The sequence below is a fragment of the Anguilla anguilla genome, chromosome 7 (assembly GCF_013347855.1).
Source record: "Anguilla anguilla isolate fAngAng1 chromosome 7, fAngAng1.pri, whole genome shotgun sequence".
Taxonomy (NCBI): domain Eukaryota; kingdom Metazoa; phylum Chordata; class Actinopteri; order Anguilliformes; family Anguillidae; genus Anguilla; species Anguilla anguilla.
In genome coordinates, this window is record NC_049207.1 from 26,201,318 (window position 1) to 26,227,445 (window position 26,128).

Genomic DNA, 26,128 nt, shown 5'->3' on the forward strand with positions numbered 1-26,128 from the left:
GGCTCCTTGAGCGAGACTACTTATTTTGTACTTCTTTCCCTCGCCCGGTGAAAACCGCACGTTCATAATAATCAACCCTTCAGAGAAGATGAGGAAACTGGTGTGTGTGTGTGTGTGTGTGTGTGCGCGCCATTGTGTGTGTGTGTGTGCACCTGTGTGTGAGCGCGCCTGTGTGTGTGTGTGCGTGCCTATGTGTTTGTGCGTGCCTGTGAGTGTGTGTAAGTGTGTGTGCGTGCCTGTGTGTGTGTGTGCGTGCCTGTGTGTGTGTGCGCCTGTGTGTGTGTGCGTGCCTGTGTGTGTGTGCGCGCCTGTGTGTGTGCGTGCCTGTGTGTGTGTGTGCGCCTGTGTGTGTGGTAGTTGGGGAGTGGGTAGCATTCTAGAACGCTGTCGTAAATTTCTTCCCGCTCTAGTAGCACACGACGGTCGAGGAAATGAAGGGGAATGCGTTTGGCTAGTGTTCAGACAGCGGCACAAAAGCGAATATCGATCGCGGAACTCCTGCCTATAGTATCAGAAGTGTAGGAGCTATTAATATCAGCCCTTAAAGAGAGAAGAGAGCTGAGGCCTTCCCAGCATTTCAGATGGAACGGAAACACAAAGATGCTTCTTGGGCACATCAGTCTTTCAACACAAAAGTTTGGCTTCACAAAGCACTGGTGCCTCACTAATGCATTGCAATGCACTCTTCTTGTGACAAATGTTGATCAGTAAGACAATGGCAATTACTGGTAATAGAAAGAATACGCTGAAGGACCCCTAAAGTGCAATGCTCCTTTCTCTGTGTGTGACTTAGTTTGGTGCCATGTTTTTTCCACAAAATGATGGAAAGAAAAAAAACTTTTCAGAAATTTAAAATCATTGACGAACCAGTTTTTTATGTGTGAATCTGCACAGGAATCAAAGGACAGCTGGAGTTCTGATTTCAGATTCCACTTCTCTAAATGATGCCTCTGGCTACATGATTGGCTGGTGACTGCTATCATCATCCTATTATTGACACAGTGGCATCGTCATAGCGACTCACGCTGGCACACACAGTAAAATGCTCAGTGTCTCAACTCTTACAGTTTACATAAGTCCATTATGGGCAGAGTGGACTCATATAAACTCTATTACAGTTGAACACTGGACATTTTACTATGCACTAACGTGATTGGCCACGTTACATACACGGCAATATCTCCTTCAGAGATGGCAGACAGGTATGCAGTTGCACATTACACGAGCAGCTGTGACAAGGGGCTCTCTCTCTCTCTCTCTCTCACTCTCAGAACTTGATCTGTTTCCTCTGAAAACAACTTTAATCTCCCTTTACCATCTGTTTATTTGTTTTTACAAGGCAATCATATTCAAAGTCATTACTAATGAACTTAACTTGAAATTGATATGCAAAGCCGCTATTCCAGGGGTGACCACTTGTGATCCAGGAGAGCTGCAGGGTGTGCTGGTTATTGATATCGTCCCACACTTAACTGATCGATTAACCCCTTCATAATTTTTTGGAATGTTTCAAAATTATAGGTCAGTGATCTAGAATTCCATTGCTTTCAATTACCAGCAGTGATTGTGACATCAGCACTAGAATGCTCAGTTAAAAACACTGTGGCCATATTTGTGACCTTACACCTTAAAGGGTTAAAGCACATGGTGACACATTTAAGTGACCTCACCTGATTTCTTGGGTCGACACCGGTTGCTGATTTTAAGGTGAAAACAGAAACCAGGAGACTCTGTGGCTCTCCAGCACCAGCACAGGCCACCCCTGCTGCAGCTGCTGGTACCTGACTGGTCAGTGTAATGGGATATCGAATGGAATATTGCAGGATGTTTCTTCAAAGTATTCTCTATGTAGACTCACAGGGAAACCCTAAGCCAGTTAGAGATGAGATGTAAAATACATACAGGGAACGAGTAACATATACAGAGAGAGGAATGCATATCTACAGCACCACAGGGCATTCAATTAATCCGGCCATATGCCTGACCCCTGCTTTAATTAGAGAGTTAAAAGCAAATGTTTGGATAGATTGTCAGAAAGCGGAGCTGGACCTATTGAAGGGAAACTGCATTATTCAGATGTAATGCAAAACAGAATCACAGCATTCAGCGCTTGGCTCAACATAAGTGGCAATTGCATTTTTCTTTGTCTACCACCAAACGAAATGGAAGGGCGACCTTGAACTAATTTTAAAAACGGATGCTTTTTTTCCGGAGTGTTATTAAAGTGATGACGCCTGTTTGGGGCTGTGTAGGGTAAATGCAGGAAGTCTAGCTTCAGTGATGATAAAATACTCATTTATCCTGACCAACAGGCAATCTCTGTAGTCCACAGCGGTTAGCTTGATCGACTGAGGTCCCCGAGGGCGTCGATATCGATTCAAACAAGTACCTCATAATGATATTAATTTGTTAAAAAAAAAAAAGTTCACTGGCAGCGATAACCGGTCATGCTGAATGGACCGTGGTTAAAGTAAAGTACTGGGCCCAGGGCAGCTAGATGGCTCGTCTTCTTAAAGGGATAGTTCACTTTCTGGTGTTTAAAAAAAAATTATTATTTCAGTTACGGTGTATGTTTTTGATAGGCCCAGATATTTTCCTGTGGGAAGGAGCATGTTTTAGATCCTAACAGAGATTTCTGAGGACTTGCCAGCTTCACATTTATAGGACATTTGAGGGTTCTGGATTTAAAGCAAGAAGAAACGCTTCAAGTAACTCCAAAGCAGCTTGCGTAGCAATGCTATGCCGCCGGAGGTTGTACTTGCGAATACTACTTGATTTATTATTATTTAATCTTATTTCCTGTTGGAACTATTTCCTACGGCTTGTGCAACCACAGTCCACTGCACTACACTAAACCTTAAATAATATATATTTTAGAGAGCTCCAGAAAGTGAACTTATTCCTTTAAGGCACTATTGTAGAGTGAGGATGAGCCTCATCATGCAACAGCGCCCCCCTCTGGTCAATCAGGCACCCACTGTGTGCCTGGACAAGCCGCAGAGCGAAAAGAATCAGCGCCTTCATGTCGCGCATTTCGAAGGAAAAGCATGCGCTCTCATGTGACTGACAGATACGGTTTATTATTTTCTTAATAACTTATTTATTCATTGTAGACATCACATTAGTAGAACATGAAATATGCAGTGAGTACCAGGTGCTAAGCGTTTACAGTGAGACACTAATTTATGAGTCTTTCAATCAATCTTATGAAGTCTAAAAAAAAAGAAAAACTCCAATAAGCAGCTGAGTACAACACCACAGAAGCGAGACATTCCAAATTAAAATTATTTCCGTATGTATCGTAAACTTGTATCGTAAATTGAATTCCAAGTTAAATGGGGTAAACCGATATAAAAAAATAAACAAGGGAAGACAGAGTCCCGGGCTCTGAACCCTGTTCATGGGTCAGTCACTGAGAACCTGCCTGCCACGGTGGTGCTCAGCTGGAGCCTGGAGCCGGCAGACGGGGACCCAGCTGACCAAACGGGTCGGTCCAAACCACCCCCCCCCCCTCCCCCCTTCAAGAACCCTGTTCACTGAAAACCATCTCCCTTGCAGACAACCCTTGCTTTGAGCAATCATTTTTTTCCAGGTTATTTTTTTTTTTCGCTGCCCAGATTTCTCTTTCAGAGGAAGGCCTCCGTGTGAGCAGATGAAAGCTTGCTCAGCTCGTTCCGACAGGCTGGCGCACTTCACGTCTCGCTGGGGTTTTTGGGGGTCCCCTTACCACAGAAGAGCACAAATCAGACCCCTGGCCTGGGCTCCCCCGCCTCAAACCATCAGCCTATAAGACACCGAGACCAGAGATGAAAGATAAGCCCTCGATAAAAGGGCCAATAAACTAAACGACTGTCTCCCATATTGGTCACATGGTCTCTGGACAGAAAAAAAGGCCCTGCAAATGTACTGGGCTGAATCGCAGTATGATCTCCACTGCTGAAGGGACTTTAAAGACCAAAGGTACGCCACATGTTCTTTAATGTCTGTGGCTGCAGGGATTTATTTATGATGCTTATGAATCAAAAGTAAGTTCTGTGCATTCAGCGGGGAGGGTTAGAGCTGTGCAATAAGCTGCCATTTATTTAACAGCTGCTCCGTCTCTCTTAGTGTCATAAAACCCGCTGAAGTGGTGCGATGAGAAACTCTGACAGGAAAAGTGTAGAGAGGAAACAGGAGTTAGTGTGTGTGTGTGTGTGTGTGTGTGTGTGGGGGTGTGGGGGGGGGGGGGGGGTGAGGGGGGCTGGCCATACAGAGCAGGGCAGGCCCATGGCAGGGTAGGGTGGGGTCAGGGCAGGGCAGGGTGGGGCCATGTGGGGGCAAGGCAGGGCAGGGCAGGGCAGGGCAGGGTGGGGCAAGGTGGGGGCAAGGCAGGGCAGGGTGGGGGCATGGTCGAGCAGGGTGGGGGTGGGACCGCAGTATGGCATGGTGGTGGCCGAGGTGTCCAGGGAGGTCAAAGGCAAACATTTTCATGTGGTACTCAAAAGAGTTCCGCAAGAGAAACAGTTAAAGTTAAAACCTTGTGTAAACTGTTCCATCAGAGCACAGCACCATCAGCATGCGATTAATATGGAAGACTAAACTGCTTGCCTAACACATTCCTTCTTTCTTTAATTGCTTTCAAGCCTCATACTCAAACCTGTAGATAAAAAGGAGTGAACAGGCTTGAAGCCAGACCATGCTTTTCCACATGTTTTGTTTAAAAATTAAGCTACACACTTGGTGCCTTACGGCGCATTCAAAATTAATTAAACTACATAAAGGCAGAGAATCTGCACCAGAGAGCTTTCAAAGCAAGGTGTGCCTCTGAATTACCTTTCATTTCGGGCACATTAAATCTGTCATTATTACTAACAGAAATGCCTCAGTTAAAAAAGTCAATTTCACTATTTTTATTCTTTTAATATCAGCAACCATTTAATTGCTGCTATGGTGGAGCTGTAACCTCATGGGACTGTCTTCCTGTAAATGTGAATCTGATTTATTTTGTTTAGTCATTCCAAAGTTTTTATGAGTGGAATACCTTTGCTCCCAGGGCTGGCAGCTGGGCAGGAGCAATGACTCAAGTGTGCAACGCAAGGCTCCAACGCCTATCAGCCTTTTCCTACTAGCAATTACGTAGGTAAAGGCTTGAGATTTATACGTTTTCCTAACCTCAATTAGCTCCAATATCTTTTTTTCAAAGCGCACAGCGATAGGCAGTGAAACCGCACACGTGGATTCCGCAGAATGAGCCGGATCCGGCGGGACACGTCTGGCAACCCCGCCAGGACACACGAGTCCTCCAGACGTCCGGTAAGTTAGGACGGGGCGTGACAGGACAACGCGCCCAAACGTTTCGGAGTCAGCGAGCGGGCAGCTTGCCTCCGCTCCGCCACGGCTTTACTGGGGAAACTAGCCGCGCGGCCCCCGACAGCACAGCGCAGTCATTTACAGGGCTTCCGGAAAGCTCCGGAGACTCACAGTCTGACGCCCCGAAGCCTTCAGTCTAATCCTCAGTCACATCCATTCAGGGTCAACCAGAGAATACGTATTTATTATTCTCCATCGAAAGTTTGATTGACTTTTTGGAGGGTGTTCATAAGACGAAGTCATGCACAAGACTCTACTGCACGCAAGTAAATAGGCTGTTGTTCATTAGTCAAAAGTGAAGTATCTGAAGTATTTGTTGTGTTACCAAGGCTACCAGCTACCCAAAATGATTGATAAAAAATACATTATGACAGTTGTAAGTGAGCAATCATACATTGTACTGGGATCTTTCCTGTCTGTAATGTGAGGTTAGATGCTGAAACTGCAGTCTCATAATGTATACATATAATGAATTAAACATAAACATAATAAATTATTCAATAAAATCACTGTGACTTCTGAGAGTCTTTTTGACAATTTCCTCAGAGACATTTTTAATAAATTTCAGCCTCAGAACAGAAGAAGGTACAGCTGGAATTGTCATGGTTACTCTCCATACTCAAAGTAAGAAACACTGAAAAAGCTTTCCGCCTGAACGCGCAGTGTTAGTGCAGTGCATTGGAGTGTGCGTAGCGCAGTGTTGCAGCACACAGTGGTAAGACACACATGAAGGACATGTGTAAAAACACATTGGAGACGCACATATATAAACGCATAGGAAATGGACGCTTGAAAACAAATAGATGATGCGAGTTTGTTAGCACACAGGAAACAAAAAGACAAGAAGTGCAAGCTTGTAAACATACAGGAAACACATAAACACACAGGAAGTGCAAGCATGTAAACATACAGGAAACACATAAACACACAGGAAGTGCAAACATGTAAACATACAGGAAACACATAAACACACAGGAAGTGCAAGCTTGTACACATACAGGAAACACATAAACACACAGGAAGTGCAAGCTTGTACACATACAGGAAACGCATAAACACACAGGAAGTGCAAGCATGTAAACATACAGGAAACACATAAACACACAGGAAGTGCAAGCTTGTAAACATACAGGAAACACATAAACACTCAGGAAGTGCAAGCTTGTAAACATACAGGAAACACATAAACACACAGGAAGTGCATGCTTGTACACATACAGGAAACACATAAACACACAGGAAGTGAAAGCTTGTAAACATACAGGAAACGCATAAACACACAGGAAGTGTGTGTAAGGAGACTTACCAGGCACGCCATCTCTACCCCTCCTTCCGCGCTTTCCTGGCAGGCCTTTAATAGCAAAGAGAGAGAAAAAAAACATGCAGTCAGGTTCTGTATCGTATGTAATTCAGCTCAAATGTTTCTGCAGTTTATGATTTGTCTTTCTTGGCAGTGCGAATGAAACCATCTGAAAACACATTCCACCAAAAAAAAAAGAAAAGAAAAAATCGAGCCAAACATTTTTCTGAACTATCACGTTAGCCTGGGGAATTTTACACTTGTTAAGGGCTTAAGGACTGAAAAAGTTTGAAGTGTTTGTAGACTGAGGGATGCACGGCACAGGACGAAAACCAAAAGACAGCAAAGACGGCCTCTGCCACAGCCACGGTCCTTCAGCTTCACCTGCTCATCGCGTTAATTCTCCATTTTCTAGGTTGAGTGCTCTTATGTTTCATTTGTTTTATAGCAGTCATTTTGGGTTAGCCCCGGCTCGTGCATTCCACGAGCTACATCAACCTCTTATTGCTCAGTTAGAACAATAAAATGATTCCACGCGTTGTTAACTTTTACACGCTGGGGAACTAAACTAGACCGAAAACTGGAAGTCCTTAGCACTGTCTAAGCATCGGGTGAAAAATACAATTGCTCACTTAAATGCAGGTTTACAGGAAATGGGGTTGAAAATAAGTCACATTAGGAAGTTGGGGCAACAGGTTTTTAAAAACGACCTTGTATGTTTTAATGAGCCCTTGTGAAAGACAGGTTTGAGCTGCCACATTGCTGCCAGCTCAAACTTCATAAAGCATACTCTGCAGCAACAGCTATAGCATACAGTTGAACTCTGACTGGAGTATCCTGTATCTTCGGATTGCCTCAGACAACGTTGTATACTCACACATAGCTCAACCACTAGAGAGAAGCCATTAAATAAAGGAAAAGACAAAGCAATATATACCACTACTGATGATACAATGAATCGGCCAAACAGGCAATATTACACATAACCATATTGTTAGTTTTTGAAAAGGTTCATTGTGGGATCAGTCAGGTTGATGATTTACTTTAGGATGGGGGGGCGGGGGGGTTGGGGGGTTCTATAATTTCAATGTTAAGGTTGCATGGGTTCAGGAATGTAACTGCATGAGCGTCATGTTGCCAAAGCATTCATGGTGTGATGATGCAAAGTGAAGCTCACGTTTGAGCTGAACAAAGGCGACCCGGACGCTGTCCTCGCGCTGAGGTTCTCCAGACCCCGGCAGTTCACGGGCAGGCGGGGTGCGAACAGCCCTCACACAAAGGCTCGTATTCTTCCCTCGCCCGCAGACCCACCAGCGAGCCCCGCTTTTATTATTTTTGTAAAGCTTGGGGATACTGAAGCTGAGAAATGGATGCAGGACAACGGCTCCCAGACAGGAGGGGTTCGAGACTTTAAACCGAGGCCCTGAAATTTGGCAAGGTGATATGTTCTAAATTACCGCATCACCGTATATAAGCTTGCATGCTCTCCCCCTCTCTGTCTCTCTCTCTTTCTGTCTCTCTCTCTCTCCCTCTCCCTCTCTCCCACGGCACTGCCCCTGGGCAAGGACCAGCGGCAGTGGAACTGGTTTGAGGCTTGGGCAAGAGAAATGCAGAAAGTTACCACGGGAACTGTTCATCCAAAAAACCACTAACACCCCCATCTTTGTTTGCGGGTCTCTGCCTGGAATAATCAGCTTACATAACACATTTTCACTGAGCGATACCAGGTCCAGTTCATTTTTTTTCCAGGGCATTATGTATTTTTTAAAGCAAAAAAAAACCCTTTTCTTTTTTTATTTCTGCAAGTCTTGAGAACCACATTTCTACAATGGCACTGATATGATTGCAGTCCTCATCTCTCGCACTAGTAGTGGTTTTCTAACTATGTGAAATGCATATTGTAAAGTATAAACTGTTTTTATCATTTTGAGTGACAGGTCCATTTCACTTTATCGGGTGTCCTGCCAAAACACCAAAGAGACAGGTATCACGGCCACAGGTTTGGCCCAGGTTTGGACCATCACACTCTCCTCACCTATAGTTAAGGACAGACAATTGTGCTCTCGCTACCTACAGTTAAGAATGGACCATCACGCTCTAGTTAAGAATGGTAGGTTGGTGTGTATACCCAATGGTATGCGGTATGCAAAGTTTAAAATCTTTTTTTAAATTTTTGGTTGCTCTTCTAAAATTTGCAACAGGAGAAATATTACACAGATGTTTTGGCTATTAAGCCATTTTTAGCATGTTGTAGGGCATTGTCTTCAACAGTGGTTAAAAGGATTGTGGCAAGTTAATTGAGCACAGCTTATACACAATTAATTCATCATTTGCACTCCCAGTTATCCACAGACACTGTCAAGGAAACACGGTACAAACAACTGTTCTACAGCAATACCGCGGTTTTGTGGAAAATTGATTTTAGCTGTTCTGCCCCTTATTCTACAAATTCACTTCCAAGTCATATTCTGGTTACAAAACAAATTTTTGCTCAACAGAAACTGAAATTATAAGCATATATACCACAACTACATATAACAAAACTACATTTAAAAAAAAATGTCTGAGTCAGTGTTCTTAAAATCCATTTATTTCTATTACCATTAGTGATTGTTACATCAGCATTAAAATGTTCAGTTAAGAACATTTTAATTACATATTTGTGATCTTACACCTTAAAGGGTTAAAGAACTGTATCCTCAATTTCCCTCTTTACCCATACACCTACTTTTACATATATTGTCTCTTGTAGTTTCATGTAATAAATCCCAATATCAGCTGCGGCACTGATAACTCCTCTGCTCTCCGTCTGAACTTAATGCATGCACTTTTTCCAAGTCACTCGGCATAAGAATGCCTGCTACATTCTTAAAAGCGAAGAATAAGTGGAGGTGCAATTGTCCCTTTTAAATAACATCTTCCGGCTCATCTGTTCACATGTGCATTATTCCTCTAAGTTCAAAGCTTTCGGATGAATGTTTGTACTTTTGCATCTTTTTTGAAAGGGTTACAAGCACAGAGAGTGCTATATGATCACATTCTACTGCATTTTTTTTGTGCAAGCCCATTTCTGGAGGCTCCATTCTAAATGAGAAGCACATTACCTGTAGACCGCACAGCACATTATTCACGGCAAGCACAAAGCTTTATATTTCTGAGGTCTGCTGAGGACAGGCAGGCCCTGGATGTTTCCTAAAGATACAGGAGGTTGAATGTTTTCCCTCAGATAAACAGTGACATATTGTATACATTAAGCCCACTGGCTTTATCAAAACGGTAAATGATTTGATGATTTGCCCTTTAAAGTGATGCTGTTAGAGGGTTCTTTTCATTGTTGTTGACGTGCGTAGGGAAGCAATAAAGGACACATGCTGCCTATAGGAAGTAGGAGCAGCCGTCTGTAAAGATATTTGCACAATGCAGACTTTTGCATCTTGCAGAAATTTGCACCATGCAGACATTTGCGCTATGCAGATATTTGACTTGCACTTCTGTGTGGGGCCAGAAGACACATTGGGTCAAACATGTTTCAGTGTCAGTCTTAATGAATTACTTAAACATTCTTTCACACAAGAATATGCGTACACATACCCAAACGGGTATACACTACGTTACATTAAATTTATCTGGCGGACACCTTTCTACAAAGCGACGTACAATCAGTGCATACTGAAGGTCATTGGAACAGCTACAAAACACAGGTCCGATAATTTACAATACTCATTGTGACAGTTATTCATAGCCATGAACACATTAAGTCTAGTTCACACAGTAAGAAGGTAAGCTAGGTCAGAAAGTAATGGTAACTCAAACTAGGAGCCATGACAATGAGCTACAACATCAAGATAATGATACGAGTCCAATAAGTCTAGGATGGAGGTACAGGTGTAAGATGAAATTGCTACAGGTACAAATTAGGATTCAAATGATAAGAGCGATCCTAGATTGGGAGTGCCCTGCAGAGTAGTGATAGATAGGTACAGTCTGAAGAGATTCAGAACATTAGCCTGTTTTATATTATGACACGATAAGTCTAAAGTTTTATTTACTTTAGGTCATTGTTTTAAATGAAAATACTGTCAGTCAGTTTACCTCGTAAATAGTAAATAAGGGTTAACCAACCCTGCCTTCTGTTAGGACACTACCCATCAATGACGTATAGCACTTAGCCTTTTTACCCTTCTTGTGCCCCCTTGTGGACATAATAGACATAACAGGAAACACCTAAATCTATTCTATGCATTTCATGGCAATGCAATAGTTATGAAAATTGCATGAAATAAATATTTGAATCTATCAAACCACTGTTTTAAATGCAATCTTTGAATTAAAATTTGGTCTAGTTGGATGCAGGACACGCACACATACACACAAAAAACCGGTTGCCCGGAGTTTGCCTGGAGTGCAGTGAAACAGGAGGAATTAAAAATGTTCATAATCACCAGCAAAATTTAAAAAAGTAATCACTTCCTCATTACTTATTAATTCAACTCAATTCTCTCTCTCTCTCTCTCTCTCTCTCTCTCTCTCTCTCTCTCTCTCTCCTCATACTTCATACCCAAGTCACTTTCATTAGCGCTCCTCGTAATCATTGCTGAAGTGCAAGTACTAATAGAACAGTGCAATATTAGTCATTTGTTTTCGCAGGAAAGCTAGCCAGTGTTTCCTCCAGGAATTATATGTAGGCAGGGTGGTGAGATGGTGCAACTTCGCCTTGGACATGGAGGGGAGGTGGGGGGCAGGGGGGGTCTAGTGAGGGTATGCTAGTGAGATCGGGGGGGTAGTTTTATGGGGTGGATGGGTGCTGCTGCGATCATGGAGCGGGAGGGAGATAGGTGTTCGGGCTGCTGCTTGCATTTTCTCTTTATTTTCTTCCCTTAGTTTGGCATCCCCACAGAACGCCCTTACATGACCTGTGTAGTAACTTATTCCCCTTCCCCTGTGTTTACTTTTTCCACTTTACGTGTACAAAGGGTACAGAGTCAGCACCTTAATAAAACTCCTTACTGCCCTGCCTCACTTCACTGACTGCTTGTGCTGCCTACACAAGTGGCTGAGCATCCATAGAACAGAGGTCAGAGCTGTATTGTGTAAATTGTTAATAATATTGTAAATGTCATTTGGCTTCATCAATACAAGTGCTTCAAAATATCTGATACATCAAAGAAAATACGAGACTGGAAAATAATGAAAAAGGACGCGAGAAGAGAGGATGGCTGTAATAGCATTGTTTAAATGCTAGTCTGTGATTGGGAAATTTAGTAGTTTCATTATCAAAAACTTTAGCAATGAATTAGTTACTCTCCCAGGCTTCTTTCATAAAGCCATGGTAATGAAGTAAAGGCGGTGATGCTCCTCAAGCCAGGCCGGGTTCCACACAGGCTCCCAGTGTTTTGAGAGCTTGGCTGCACCTCTATCGTTGAATTGGCTTTTGTATTATCAGTGATTTCACCTATAACTGAACAGCTCCCATTGTCACCATTCTCCCTGATCTCATTTGCTACATGGAACGAAAGGTGAGATCTTTACCTGACCCTTTTTTAGTGGCAAGCTCCTCCTATTAGCTGAAGATGACATTATCATTTAGCTTGGCTAGTTATTCGCTTTTCTGAAGTAATTCTAGTCTACCTGGCCAACACAAATCCACTTGTCTGCAGGTGGCAGAGCAGCCAATCCTAGTAGGATAACCCCTAATCAAAATATTGTAATTTCATACATGGAGCTGGTTACTAACTGAGGGAAGTCCACACACTCCACACATGTATTGAATCATTGGTAATATCCAAAGGCAGATCACAAAATGGGAGTGCTTGTGCTACCAGATTTTCTATTGATTTTCAAATCATAGTAAATTAGTTTTCAAACAATGATATTGCCACATAATATTTTTATATTTTCAGGTGGGGCACCTCGCCTAATGCATTGAAAGGGAAGCCCTGTTCACATCATTTGCATTCAGATCCACAAAGTCTAGGTAGGGCACTTCCTTTGTGTCCTTGAGCAAGGCACTTACATGTCTGTATGTATAAATGGACACTGTGCAAAAATGCTGTGTAGGTTGCTCTGGATTAAAGTGTCTGCCAAATGCTTGTAATGAAATGTAATCAACAGCAAGCCGTCCATAGCAGCTGCTCAATTTCCAAACACATTGCTTATTGGGTTTGACAAGTGGCTCAGAACGCATACTACATTGCCGTTTCATTTCCAAACACATTGCTTTGTTGGGTTTGACCGGTGGCTCTAAATGTGTTTTAACACAGGGTGCTGCTGTGCAAATAACTCCAGCTATCGGACAAGGCCCTGTTGATTTATCCCCATATGGCTGCGTGTTGTGAAATCAATACAGTGCATCCCTGACTCTGGCTGCTAATTTGAACAATAGGTAGCAGACACTGTTTTCTAACACGTATTAAGACCATGGCTCTCAGACATAATTGTATGAAGAAAATTGTTATGCTTTTACAATCTTATTAAAGGCTATTGACATCTCATAAAACATTGACCACTAACATTGCATCATATTTCTTTGCTAAAATTAATATTAGAAAGTACATATATTTTTAAAAAGTCATGGTTTCCAAGTATGGATACAGTCAGTACTGCTTTGTAAATGTACAATTGTACTCATGTAAAACGTTTCAGCCGTCAACATTCCCCAGTATTGACTGTAACCCCCAACAATGTGTTTTTAATGATGAATAATGTAGTTATTACTCATCCGTGACGCATTTAATACGTGTTGTAAGATACCGCAATTCCCCTTAGCAGATGAGAAAGTGCATGAGAGATAAGCATGCTGTGTTGAAGGGTAGAACATCAGCTTTGCACTGAAGTGTTCATATTGTTTTAATAAACAAAATTCAATTCAAGAGAGAATAAAGATGATGAGAAAAAACCAGCACAATAATAGCCTCTCTCAGAGTATTCGATAAAGTAAAAAATAGTCAGTGTCCATTAATGTGCCCCCATACCCAGCTTCCATCACCGAATATACAGACAGAAAATAACCTCTCGGAAAGCAGACTCGCTTTTTAGATCGCAGCCAGCACGTAAAGTCAGATTGATGTTATCTCCAGGGCGCCTCACAATCTTGGCCTTACTTTCGAACGCAAATCACAGTAAATTCGTTTTCAAACAATGACACTGCCATTGTTTGGCACGCAGAAACCAGTAATCAAATCATAAAAAAATTCCTTTCTCGATGAAACAAAACTTCTCATAAAAATGTTGAAAACGCTGTGCCAGAAATGGAATGCGGGAAACAGGATACAATCTCTAGAAAGCAAATCTGATTTGGGGGGAGGGGGGTTAGTTACAGCATGCTTTAAAAAAGTTTTTTTTTAATTTAATTATTTTTATTTAACCAGGGTAGTCACAGTGAGACTGACATATCTTTTGCAAGTGAGCCCTGGAGTCTGCATGTCTTTAGAATGTGGGGGGGAAACCACAGTTCCTGGGGCACAGCCACGCAAACACGGGGACAGCATGCAGGCTCCACGCAGAGAGGATCCGGCCAATCAGGACTCAAACCTGGAACCTCCTTCTTACGGGGCCACAGTGCTGCCCAAACTGTGCACCTGTGCTGCCCAAACTACATGAACTACATGCGAGTGCACAGTACCGACACTTTGATTCTCATGTACAGCAGATATGCCACTGCAGCCTACAGTGATGTAATACTAATGTAGTGTAAGACTAATGTGATGCAATGCTAATGTAGTGTAAGGCTAATGTGATGCAATGCTAATGTAGTGTAAGGCTAATGTGATTCAATGCTAATGTAACGCATCGTAAATAGGCTGTTTGTCAGGCTACTGTCACACATAGCGTGAACTTAAAGGGCAGAATCTTTTGGCTTTATGATGAAAGGCAGAGGGATTAAGTGAGGCGATATATCACGGTTTTCAGTTTTCAGGAGATTTGAAATTATGCAATGTTCTGCTCCTACAGTGCCTGTCCTTTGCAAATGTAAAGAAAATCAGGAAGTTTGGAAAAGTGCATGTTTTACAGAAAATACAGCTTAAAGATAATGTACTTGATGACAGTATGTATGCAATTATTAAATAACAGCAAAATATGAGAATAATGCATTGCTTGTGCAGGGACGTGGTATTGCATGTACTGAAGTTATAACAGGCTAAAACACACAAATCTTGATTTTCTTTCTTCTCACTGGCATCAATAATAATAATAAGAAAGAAAAAAAGGATTCCGGCAGGTTGGGATAAACTCCCTAACGAAACTTACTGTAACAGAATGAATGTTTTGTTCTTTTTTAGGCTCTTGCAGTTGTAATGGTGAGGTGTACTGGGGCAGAGGTCAGGGTCAGGGGTGGGGGAGGAGATTTGCGTGGTGCTCCTGCATTGGAAGTATTTAAATGGACGACAGAACGGCGCTATTTTCAATGGGCAAGATTGGAGGCGGATCTCGTGCAATGGATACTGGGAACGCACAAGACTGTGCAGGCTCCAAGCCCCCGGTTTGTGATAAAAAATATGTACTCCTGGTAGTAGCCGTGTCTGCAGAATTAGCTAGATAACTGCATCGAGGTTAGAATGCAAAATCATCATGATTCACAAATCCTCCAAGACATTTTGATGTGTCAAATTATTCCTCATATTCTCAAAATAACTCACTATAATATGTAGTGGAGATAATAATAATTTTATCACCTTCCATACGGCAACCTCCATCGGAGTTTCAGGATTTTTAGGGAGCTTAATCTTCAGACATTACAGCACAGGTCCATCAAGGTTGCTGGTTCACGGCATCATTATTTGTGCAGAGAAGCCCAAAATTCATTAGTTCCGCTGGCATGTGCCAGGAGGGAAATCCGGGCCTCCTGTGCTCCTGGCATGAGGATGGTCATGTGATCAGTGACCATGTGACCCGTGCTATTAAAGTAGGTCAGTATAGGTTGAAACCCCTCCAGATGTTCTCACAGAATGGTTTTAGGTGTCTGAAGACCCAACTCTGTGGTCCCCCCCTTCCCTTTCCCTCTCCCAAAAGCCAATTATCCACCCATTCTGCTCACAAAACCTGGTGTCCCTTCAGCAGGGCGAATGTTAGCTAATGTTGGCTAACACTCGTGCACATATTTAAGCTTAACGCTTTCTGTGTCAGGCATGTTTGCTAAAATTAGCTAAGAGTCTGAAAAGGAAGTGAGCAGCAAACAAAGATGGTTTCCAAAAAAGGAAAACCCCAAGAGAACAAGTAAGCCGGCGACCATTTGGGTGTTATTTTTTTTTAAATAAACGTACCATTTGTTCCTAACTTAAAAGTTAGTCGGTAATCTTCAATAAAAATTCCTCTTGCTGTCACATCCATCACGGTTAAATTTAAATTAATCGGAAAACAAAATAGAACTACATTTGTAGTCGTTCAACAATAACTGTTATAAGGGTTACAGTTCTCCTTGTTGTACATACATCTAGTCTCACTCCCTTTTGCATCACTTTTGTCCGGTGTCAGCCAATCATCGCAAAGGGCACGAGACCATGCGTTGGACCATTAAATGTCAAAAGAGGTGGTATTGTGTCCAATTGTGCCAACGTTGACCTTTACGGTCCAATTTTCTTCAAAGCAGAATGCAATATTTTTTTGGGGAAGGGAGGTCAATATGTGAGTATTGTCATTTAAAAAATCTTTCAAAATGAAGAAAGTACCCTGGTCTCAAGCCCTTTGCATTGACAGGCTGACATCTGGCCATGATGCAGAGAACATAAGGCCCGGGAGCAGGGACTTTGCTGCCATGCCCGACTCTTTTCCTAATTTCACAGCTGTGGTTAATGCTAAATTAATTTGTGGACTGAACAAAAAGCAGCCACAGAAGCTATGGTTTTTCAAATTAATTTGTTGAATTGCAATTAATTTCCTGAACTGAAGTGACATAGAACGGATTCCAAAACCTTCCTGAATTCCAATTCAAAGTAAGGGACTTCGTTCCAATCTGACCTTACTGTAAATTCACCAACTCTTAGCATGTCTGAGATACAGCAGAAATACATCATGTTGGACATGAACACTGGCTAAAGAAATACTGCGCTTATGCATGTGTGCACATATATGTAGTGTTGTTGTTATCCCCCCAGAGAATAATCCAACACTACATGTCAACTTTAAGGCTGTTTTGTTGTAAAGACTTGCTTGCTTTTTAAAAACGTAACTCCTGTGAACGGGACTCCAGAAAGCACTGGAGGCCAACCTCTTTGTTTACAGATGATTTGGAAACATGCAGAATCAGGTGTGAGAGTTGTGTTAATTCTTTCGATTGGATTTACAAATGTGATATACCATTCCTAGCTTGAGTTTTCCTGTGGTTTCTGTTAGGACCAGTGCTGAAGTTCCAGAAGCACAAATCTAGTCCAAAGGTGAAGGATTTCTGTGAGATAAATGGACTACAGGATAAATAAACTGAATTCACTCTGCTGAAAATTGATACTTTTACACGGTCTGCCTCCTTCAACTACCCCAATCCCCCACCCAACCCCATGTCTAGGACAGATTTCAGAGCTACTGAAAACTATTTTTGTTATTGAGTGATATGATTGAGCATTGCTGTAAATGAAGCATGAATAACACTGTAAATGTGACACAGGCGTATTTAGAGACCCCCTAGTCAGAGCCAATGGCGCAAACAACATTTGGGTTTTTGGGTTCCTGTCATGTGTTCAAGAGTGGTGGGCAGATGCAACGAACCCTCCCTCCCTAGGCAATGTGGTGTTCATTACAAAAACAGCCCCACTCGATCTGGGCTGAACAATGAACTGGCTCGCTGTGCGGATGCAGGGAGAAGGGATGAAGATGCTGGATCCAGTCCGATTCGCTGAGATAGAACAGCCTCGCCTGCACAAGCGCTCCAACAGGCTTTTAGGCCCACAGGGACAGTGAGAGAATGGGGGTGAGAGAGATAGGGAGAAAAGAGAGACAGAGAGAGAGAGAGAGAGAGAGAGAGAGAGAGAGAGAGAGAGAAGGAGAGACATGTGGAAGAGTAAGACAGAGGGCAAGAAAGAGAAAGACAGTGGGTATGAAAGAAAGGAGTGAAAAAGAAGAGTGAGTAAGAGAAAGAGCGGTTTTGACTGATTAACTTGAACCGGAATATTTGACAAACAGCTCCATTAATTTTGCTAACCACTGTGGACCAGAAGATGGTCTGTATGACTAGAACAGTGGTTCTCAAACTCAGTCCTGGGGGACGCTGGCTTTCGTTCTTGCAAAACTGCAATCCCAGAATTTTAGCAAGCTGTTCACTTTTCTTAATTACGCTTTTCATGCTTTGATGCATTATTTATCCTCTTACGCCACATTATGTCATGAAAACAGTTATGAAATGACTTAAATATGTTCAGCAACCTTAACTGAGCAAGAGAATGGCTGCAGCAAAAGCCAGGATACACAAAGGTCCGCTCAGGAGCGGGTTTGAGAGCCCCTGAGCTATAGCATACAGGCCACTCTGGACCACAGCCGAGGCTGTACAACTGCTGGTTTCACAGAGAGAGATAGCACGCTTCACATCTAAATTTAAGGGAGAATACTGGCGGATGAAAATACAGGCGCTGGGTAAAATAAAATAGTTCAGCATGACAATGAGAATACATAAATACATAAATGAGAAATCTAATATAAATACAAGGGCTGTCAGCCGGCTGTCTGGCAGAGCCGTTTGGTTCCTCCTCTCATTGTTGGGTCTGCCGTGCTGTCTGATCAGACTGAGAGGGTCAGGTGACCTGTTATTTTTGGAAAGCAGAAAATGTGTGTATGACATCATGTTATTAGAAGACATGAATGCATAAACTGAAAATGAGGCTGACTGGACTGATAGGCTGGCCTCACAATTTTCACTTCATTTTTCATCTTCATTTTATCCCCAGAGGAAAGAAAAAAATCAGCATTTGGTTGAGCAGGGCTCCTCCTACTATTATACATAGAGAACTTACAACACACATGCATACAGTACACACACATCACTCATACACACTTCAACAATCGCACATTGACACATAACGCAGTCACTCTACACCCACAATGCACCACAAAAGCACCACACCACACACAAGAACCACACACTGCACAAACCTTCAGCTTTCAATTTTTTCTGCATCCCAGACGTGCCTATGTTTTCTTTCAGTATTCCGAATATCAGATGCAGGCCCACTGCAGACCACACCAAGGTTACCGTCACAAATCTGCTTTTCCATCTCCTCTTTATTGCTTTGTACAGTTCTCAATGGAACACACAATGCGCTTTTGAGCAGTGACATACTGTTGCCATTGCCATGGTCTGTCTGGTTGGTAATAACAATGTGAGCCAGTTTAATGTCCACACCAGACCGTTTCGCACACTGAACTCATCGTCTTTCTTAGAGTCGAGAGCACATCCAGTGCTGTGTCAGGACCTCGAACACTCCAAGGATCTCTGTTCAATACCTGGCAACACGTTAATAGTGAAATGAACTCTGAGAGTACTTTCAACCCTAACAAAGCACATGTGGTCCCTACTGGAACCACATACACTCACTCTCAGGGTTGATTTAACACTGTGCTGAGTCATGGTATGATACTTCATTATTCGTAGAAATACATCCCAGCGTACAGACAGTACTACACTTAACTTATTTCTATGCATTTGCCCAACTCTTCTTATGCCCTTTGATTGACTCCTGTATTCCATTTAAAAAACATTCAGGGCCTCAGTAATGATTCACCTTGGGGTCTGCCACCAAAGATTCTGGGAAGGATTACGAGGTACCTCTGGCCATTTTACAGTTCACAACTTTATGAGGGCTTGTGGGCGCTGCATGTTCACCAGCATTCCATAGCACATGAAAACTTCATGCACCAGTCACGTCTCTTTGATCCAGTCATCTCCAGTGGAACTTCACAGATGATTTTTTCCCCCCAAAGAAGCATCTAGTTTCATCAGCATTCTGAACAAAATTGTATTTTCATGTGGCTGCATGCTTTGGATTGTAAAAATTTTTCACATTGAAAATGCTCAGGGATATGATACAGCGTTATCACATTTTACCAGAATCTAAAGAGTTCATTAAAAAATGTATTTGTCCCATGTCTGGAGAAAAAAACACAATACACCACCAAATAAATTTCGCTCCCTGTATTTCCACAGACTCCCTACTCCAGACACTTACAACATTTGATAAGGGATTCTTTACAACATAACTATGTTCATTACCAAGGGAAGCAAAGATTGCCTTTGTATGCTGTTGCCCTCTGCACTAGGAGCACATTTATATCAGCTACATGAGGGTGAGAGTGCATGAAAAAAAGCACCTTGCATGTGCCCACTACCCCTTTGAAGAGTAGGTTTTTAGGAATATTTTACAGTGTTATAGAACTCCATTGGTTTCAATCACCAGCAGTGATTGTTACATCAGCATTAGAATGTCCAGTTAAGAACATTCTAATCACATATTAAGGGTAACAGAGGAGATGTGAATATAATGTTCAAGACTTGGCAATTTATAAATTAATTTCTGCTGGAATTTATTAACCCAGTTTGTTAATTTCATGTTTCTCAACCAAAGATACACGTTTGTATATGGAGCACTGTTTTATAAAGGCCTAATCCCAAAATTTTTTTTATTTTTTTTTATTTGTTATGGGAGCTGATAATGTGGGTATACGCTACTTTTTCATTTCCCACAGGACAAACATTTTTTTGTGCCACCTGTTGTTCCTGGAGGCCATCTTGCTTCTGTTCCTACACGTAGCAACACGTTTTCTCGTTGTAAAATGTGTCCTTTCTCTGCAAGCACTGGGCATAACGTAAGTGAAACAGTGAGACCCTGAAATGGTTTTAAGTAAGAGTCAGTGTGTCGCTCGACCAATGCGGTGCGGCAGGTGAGTCACTGTCCAATGGGTGCGCAGACAGAATAATCCGTCTCCTTGTCTCATGACCAGGCATCAGTCCAGGCTTTCGTGAATGACGTTCATTGTCTTTGGTTCCTTTTCCTTTCAATTTTTCCCTTACTAATTTCCGTATTTATACCGGTTACTGTTGGTTCTTTTTAATAGAATAACGTAAATTATTTAACAGGCATTGATATGATGCATTCCCTTCGAGCATTTGCCATATCCTATTTCTGTAAATAAGCTTTGGAAGCTACAGTAGCAGTGTTGAACTATAGTAGCTACAGCTGCTTGGCACAGTAGGCTTTTCTGAAAAAATGTACAGCAACATGTATTATTTAATTCTAACAACATAACTGCTATGTTCCCATTGGCTTTTCTCTTAAATGCAAGAGCGGGAATATTATTGCTGAATGATGTAGCAATCAGGTTTGAGGTTCATTCATTTCCAGTCCTTAAGTTCAGGAAATGACCTGAAATTCAGTTCATGAGTTGTAAAATTCCAATGATGTTCTATGAGGATTTTCTGGTAGCATGAATGTAGGCATCGAGGCAAAACACATAAGAAACATAAAATTCTCTGTGGGGAGCAGGAGGATTGAAAAAAGTCACAGTCTTTCAACAGTCATAAATTCATGCTAGTCTTAAGAGTACTGAGTATGTTACTACAGCATTATGTCAGAATTGCATACCTGTCATTGCAATTTTCAAATGCATGAATGCAAATAATGAATTCTCCTATTCCAGTGGCAATGCTGGATAAAGATGTCCATCACTCTCTGCCTTATTAAGTCTGTGGCACACAATCCGAACGCGATACATTATTAAAATCATAATTCCCTGTCTTCTAACGTGAGGTGTAAACTGCCTCTTTTGACATCGTGCAGCAGTTGTAACCCAGATAACTTTTTTTTTATACGTCTGTACTTTCAAACGAGACATTTGCCACTGATTACTCACCACCGAATCTGACAGACATTTAAAAAAACCAGCATGCCTGTGCTGTGGCCAAACCCCAAATCAAAAGCGTTCAATTGCAGTGGCCGCAAAAATGGAGAAGGAGAAAGATAAATAAATAAGCTTGGTTCTTGTATATATAATATGAATATGTAAAAACATACAGGGATATGGGAACTGCAAGGGCGAATATGGGAAGGCAGAGCCCGAGAAAAAAGGCTTTTCATCACCTTCAGAGATCAGTGATTTATTCTTTGGCAGATAGCGATTGCGGGTTATGTGAAACCCGGCCTGTGTTTTGGGCAGCCTAATTATCATCCCAATGGGACGGTCTGTGGGTGGATTTGAAGCAGATCACAAAACAGCGTTCAGCGATTGGGCGGTTAGAGGCTCGATAACAAGTAGATCAATGACCGGGCCAGTTTCTTTGTATCTCAGAGTATTCTGCTGTGACCTATCGCCTAAATCCTCTGGACCAGGCAGGCAAAAGTTGAAGGATTTTACTTTATTTTTACATACCACAAGTGTCTTGGATAACAAAAACATGCTGCAGTAAAAATATTTTCTAAAACATTTTCTATCTTTATTGAATGTCCCTTGTAGTGAAGGTTTCAGCAGTAGAATATATGGTTGTTGAGATTAAGACCAGAGAGTCGTGTGCCTACAGGGTTCAAAAATGAATATCCTGAATTTATAGGGAATCAGCCTCGGCTCTTAGCCTTGTGATGTATCTGTGTAATTCCATAAGGCACGCTCAGAGTACAAAGTATGGAGAGGGCCTGGCTGGCTTCTTATTCCATTTGAAAACCCATCGACATGGCTAAATTGACACAGGAGAGCACCATTATTCAGTTGGTGCCGGTGGCAAAGGCAAACGGCCATGCTGCATCCATGCGGAACTCGTGCTGGTACAGCAAGTGATTTGCAGGAGTGAGGAGAAGGTCAACGTTTCACCGCTGAGGCTTCTATATTACCCAGAATGCAATTCTGCTCTGTCGAGAATGGTAGGGGTTTAAACGCCACTCTGACTGTGCCTAACCTGCCGACGCTTCCATTCGTCTGCAAGCCGGTGGGTCTGTTCCCAGGTAGGGGGCGCTAAGCGGGCCGCCGTGCCTGTCATTGGCATAGCTGCCAGACCGTTGGCGTTTTGCAAATCGGCACTACAGCAGTCGACTAGCGGACAGCTGAAACGTGGTGGTCCAGATGAGGATCAGCAGGTTAAAAGAGGAAGGACAGTTGGTCAGTGATGCCTGCCACTACTGGATCGCTGAAGGACCGCTTTGCTAAATCCTAGCGTGCCAACATCAGTTGCCAACAGTGATCAGATTTGGTGGCCACCTATTCTTAGGCCACCCCTGTCATCACCTCCTCCAAACATGTCCTGATAGCAGCCAGCGTCTTCTTCATAGACTCTTCCATCACCCTACAGGCCAGCTGGAACCCTTTCCCTCCTCCCTCACGGATCACCTGTCTGCCCCCTCCCCAGCTAAACCGCTGAAAATGGTTCAAGGTCTGCTGGATCTCAACCCTGGCCCCGTAGTAGTGAAATAAAGAGTCTACCATGTTCAGTCATTGATTAGTCACTCATTCCATCCATTGCCTTCTGAAGACTCAACTCTCCTCCAGACTTTTCTTGGTTCATCCCACTCAGATCCAGCCTAATTTGTTGGGTGAACACCTGAACACCTAATCTGCTGGGTGAATGCCCATTTTGTTTTTACTGTACTGACACCATACATCAAGAGTCAATCAACAAACTGTACTGGTAAAGATAAAATGTAACACATTAAGTTTTGCTTCAAAATAGAGTCGAATTGAGGGCAAGTGTTAATGAATAAATCCAGGTCCACAATTTATACTGGAGGAATTGGCAGGTTTATGTTCCTGGTGCTGAAAAATGGAACTGTTTTTTTGGTGTAGTTGTCTGCTGCAGGACGTATTGTGATTTATTCATTGCCACTTAGAGAAAACTCTAACGCTCAGGGAGACATCCCAGAGTGTGGATATCAATAAGGGAGTCCAATAAATCAGTCTCCCCCCTCTTCGTACCACACCCGATGGGCTTGTGTTTTCTTTAAGAGATTTAAACCCGACTGATACAGAGCGATGACATGTACAGCACCCATAACAAGGGCGCTCTGGATTCCTTGAAATGAATACAACCCCCCAGACCCGTTTGGGGAGGGGGGGTAGTCTCTGTGTAAGGGCTTGTGTCTGCAAGCTGGAATGTGTGCCGCCGGTAGCTGCAGAGGGACAGACGGACAAACGGACAGAGAGATAGGGGAGTGGCAGAGTGGCAGCGCGGTGGAGTGGCGGTGTGGCACCTGCTGTCTAAACCTCCGGCGGAATTGGCGGCTACATATCCTCCAGAGGGGGATTCGCCAGCGCCTCACGGTGGATGACAGAGGTAATGTGTAGTGGCGGAAATATTGAAGTGCGCAGGTGTGGCAAGATATCCGATGTGTTGCAGTATTAAATTCAGCTGGATGACCTGTTTCACGCACCTGTTTCACTTTACTATCATTTAATTATTTATTAAATTAATTAAATATTAATTCATGGCGGTGAAAATAAATGACACAGAGGTTCAAACCCATCAGAAATGGTGCCAGTATGTAAAAAAAAAAAATCAAATAATACTTGCAAAGTACCTTTAATGAACCCAAAGACAATGGGTTTGTGCTGACAGTTACACACAGGAGAGATACTGCTTTTCACTGCTTTAGGTCAGGGTGATTTAACCAGTTGGACTGCCCACACAAACAGAGTGGGGATTCAGAGTGGGGAGGAGGGGGGGTGGCTGCGAGGTAGGGGGGTTGATGCAGTCATTCAGGGCTTCTGCCACTACGGCGGGCGGACACATATGGTCGGACTCACAGACGACCCATCGGCCCCAAATATAGCCACGCAAGGAGGAATGGCAACCCGAATCCCCGTCTGAATCCTGAAGTGCCGCTTCCAAGCATCCACGGAATGCCCGTCGCACTTCCCAGCCCACTTCCCCTGCCCTTAGCGACTCCCTGGAACCCGCTTTCACCAAAACGGGCCTTCAGGAGCGTTCTTTTAAAAGGTGCAGTTATCACGTCCTCAAAGTGTTGGCTAGTGGCGTAACTGTCTCTGTGTTTTTTTGACCCTGGCAATAATATGTAGCCCCCTGTGTTTCTATAGGGCTCTTTTGATCCCCCCAGCTGGGGTTAGAAGAGCAATAGGTCTCTCATTCCAAATACGCCCCCAGCCCCCCCGGGATGGTTGGTCTCAACATCCTGTGTCTTCAATTTTCAGTCAAGAGTAAAGGTTGCTTTCACCCTACCTGCTGATAGTACACAGCTCCTGGTTGGACTCATATCATTTCTACATGACAGTGCCGATTAGCTGGGTCACAACAAAGAAAAAAGCCGGCAGCTGGCATAAGACGAATCGACGGACAACGTTACTGCCACAGAACAGTCCCACGACTAGCACATGAAACATCCACTCAGCGAAATGCACAGCGAGCCTTTCTTCCCAAATGCATTTAAATATATTTTAGACGTGTGCCAGATGCTCTTAGCCAGAGTGATTTATGCAGATTAGACTTCCCACAAATAACCTGTTTACACAGCTGGATATTTACCGAAACAATTCAGAGAAAGTACCTTCGCTCAAAAGAACAACTGCAGCTCCCCAGAGACTGTTGAGTTACCAGCCCGGTTCCCTAACCATTAGGCTACACTGCTGCCCCTAGAAACAAACATAATTCTTTCAGGCATTTTAATGAAAGCAAAACTGACCAAAGTGAGATTTTGCTTAAGGAAAAAGCGAGAAGTTAACTGTTAAACACGTACTGGACCATGAGGAAGGAGAGTGAAATAAATTCTGGTTGAATTTTTTGGGGACGAGCAATTCAGGAGTGTCCCCTGGAGATGTCTCTCCGTACCTTTACGAGTGTGAGTGAGGGAAGGGGAGGGGGAGGGGGTGACGAGCGGATGAGTTTCATGAGAGAGCTGAATGGACTCAGTGTCCCAGGTCAACCCAGTGCCCGCTGACTGGAAACCAAAATAAAGTGTCATCGCTATGGTGACGGCTGAACCTGCCGACATCCTGCTGCTTCCCCCGTTTACTTTTCCGCTTTAGGGAAACTCACCCGGAGGGTCCATAGAGAAGAGCCGCCCCAAACCTGCCCCTCCCCGCACCTGTACCCCGGCAGCCCTCTACCCTCGCTCCCTGGCAAGCAGCCCCACAGACTCCGCACACACCTACCGTACATTGATACCAATCAAAACACCCCACCCCCCCCAACCTCCGAAACCCATCCTGCATCCATTAGAAACACACAGGAAAGATAAATACTGTAATCATGAATATGAAGGTTTTAAAAAAATTACATGAAAATAAAAACATTCCCTGTTTGGGGAAAACTCAGCCCGACGTGACGGGAACATTTATTTTTTAAAAAGGACCAAGCTGTTTCTCCACTGACCTATAATTACACATTTTCTGTCAGTCTTTCCACTCCAATCTCTTGCATCCCGAAGTGTGGTCGGGATGCTTTGGTGAGTCATTAATGCTACTTAATGAAGGTAATTTTTTAGCATAGCAAAAAAAAAACTGCTTATTTAAAATAATAATAATAATAATGTTCTTCCGAGTCCTCCAAGTTCCATGAGGCCATAC

General features: G+C 43.0%; 1 protein-coding gene across 7 annotated transcripts in view; it reads right to left on the reverse strand.

Annotated features, from left to right (window-relative positions):
• Positions 1–26,128, reverse strand: part of LOC118231892 (collagen alpha-1(XXV) chain) — a 196,528-nt gene that overhangs the window by 86,233 nt on the left and 84,167 nt on the right. For all 7 annotated transcript variants that reach the window (XM_035426243.1, XM_035426244.1, XM_035426241.1 and 4 more), the window contains exon 3: positions 6,656–6,700. In XM_035426243.1, the coding sequence (XP_035282134.1) occupies positions 6,656–6,700 (45 nt within the window). The remainder of the gene's footprint in view (positions 1–6,655; positions 6,701–26,128) is intronic.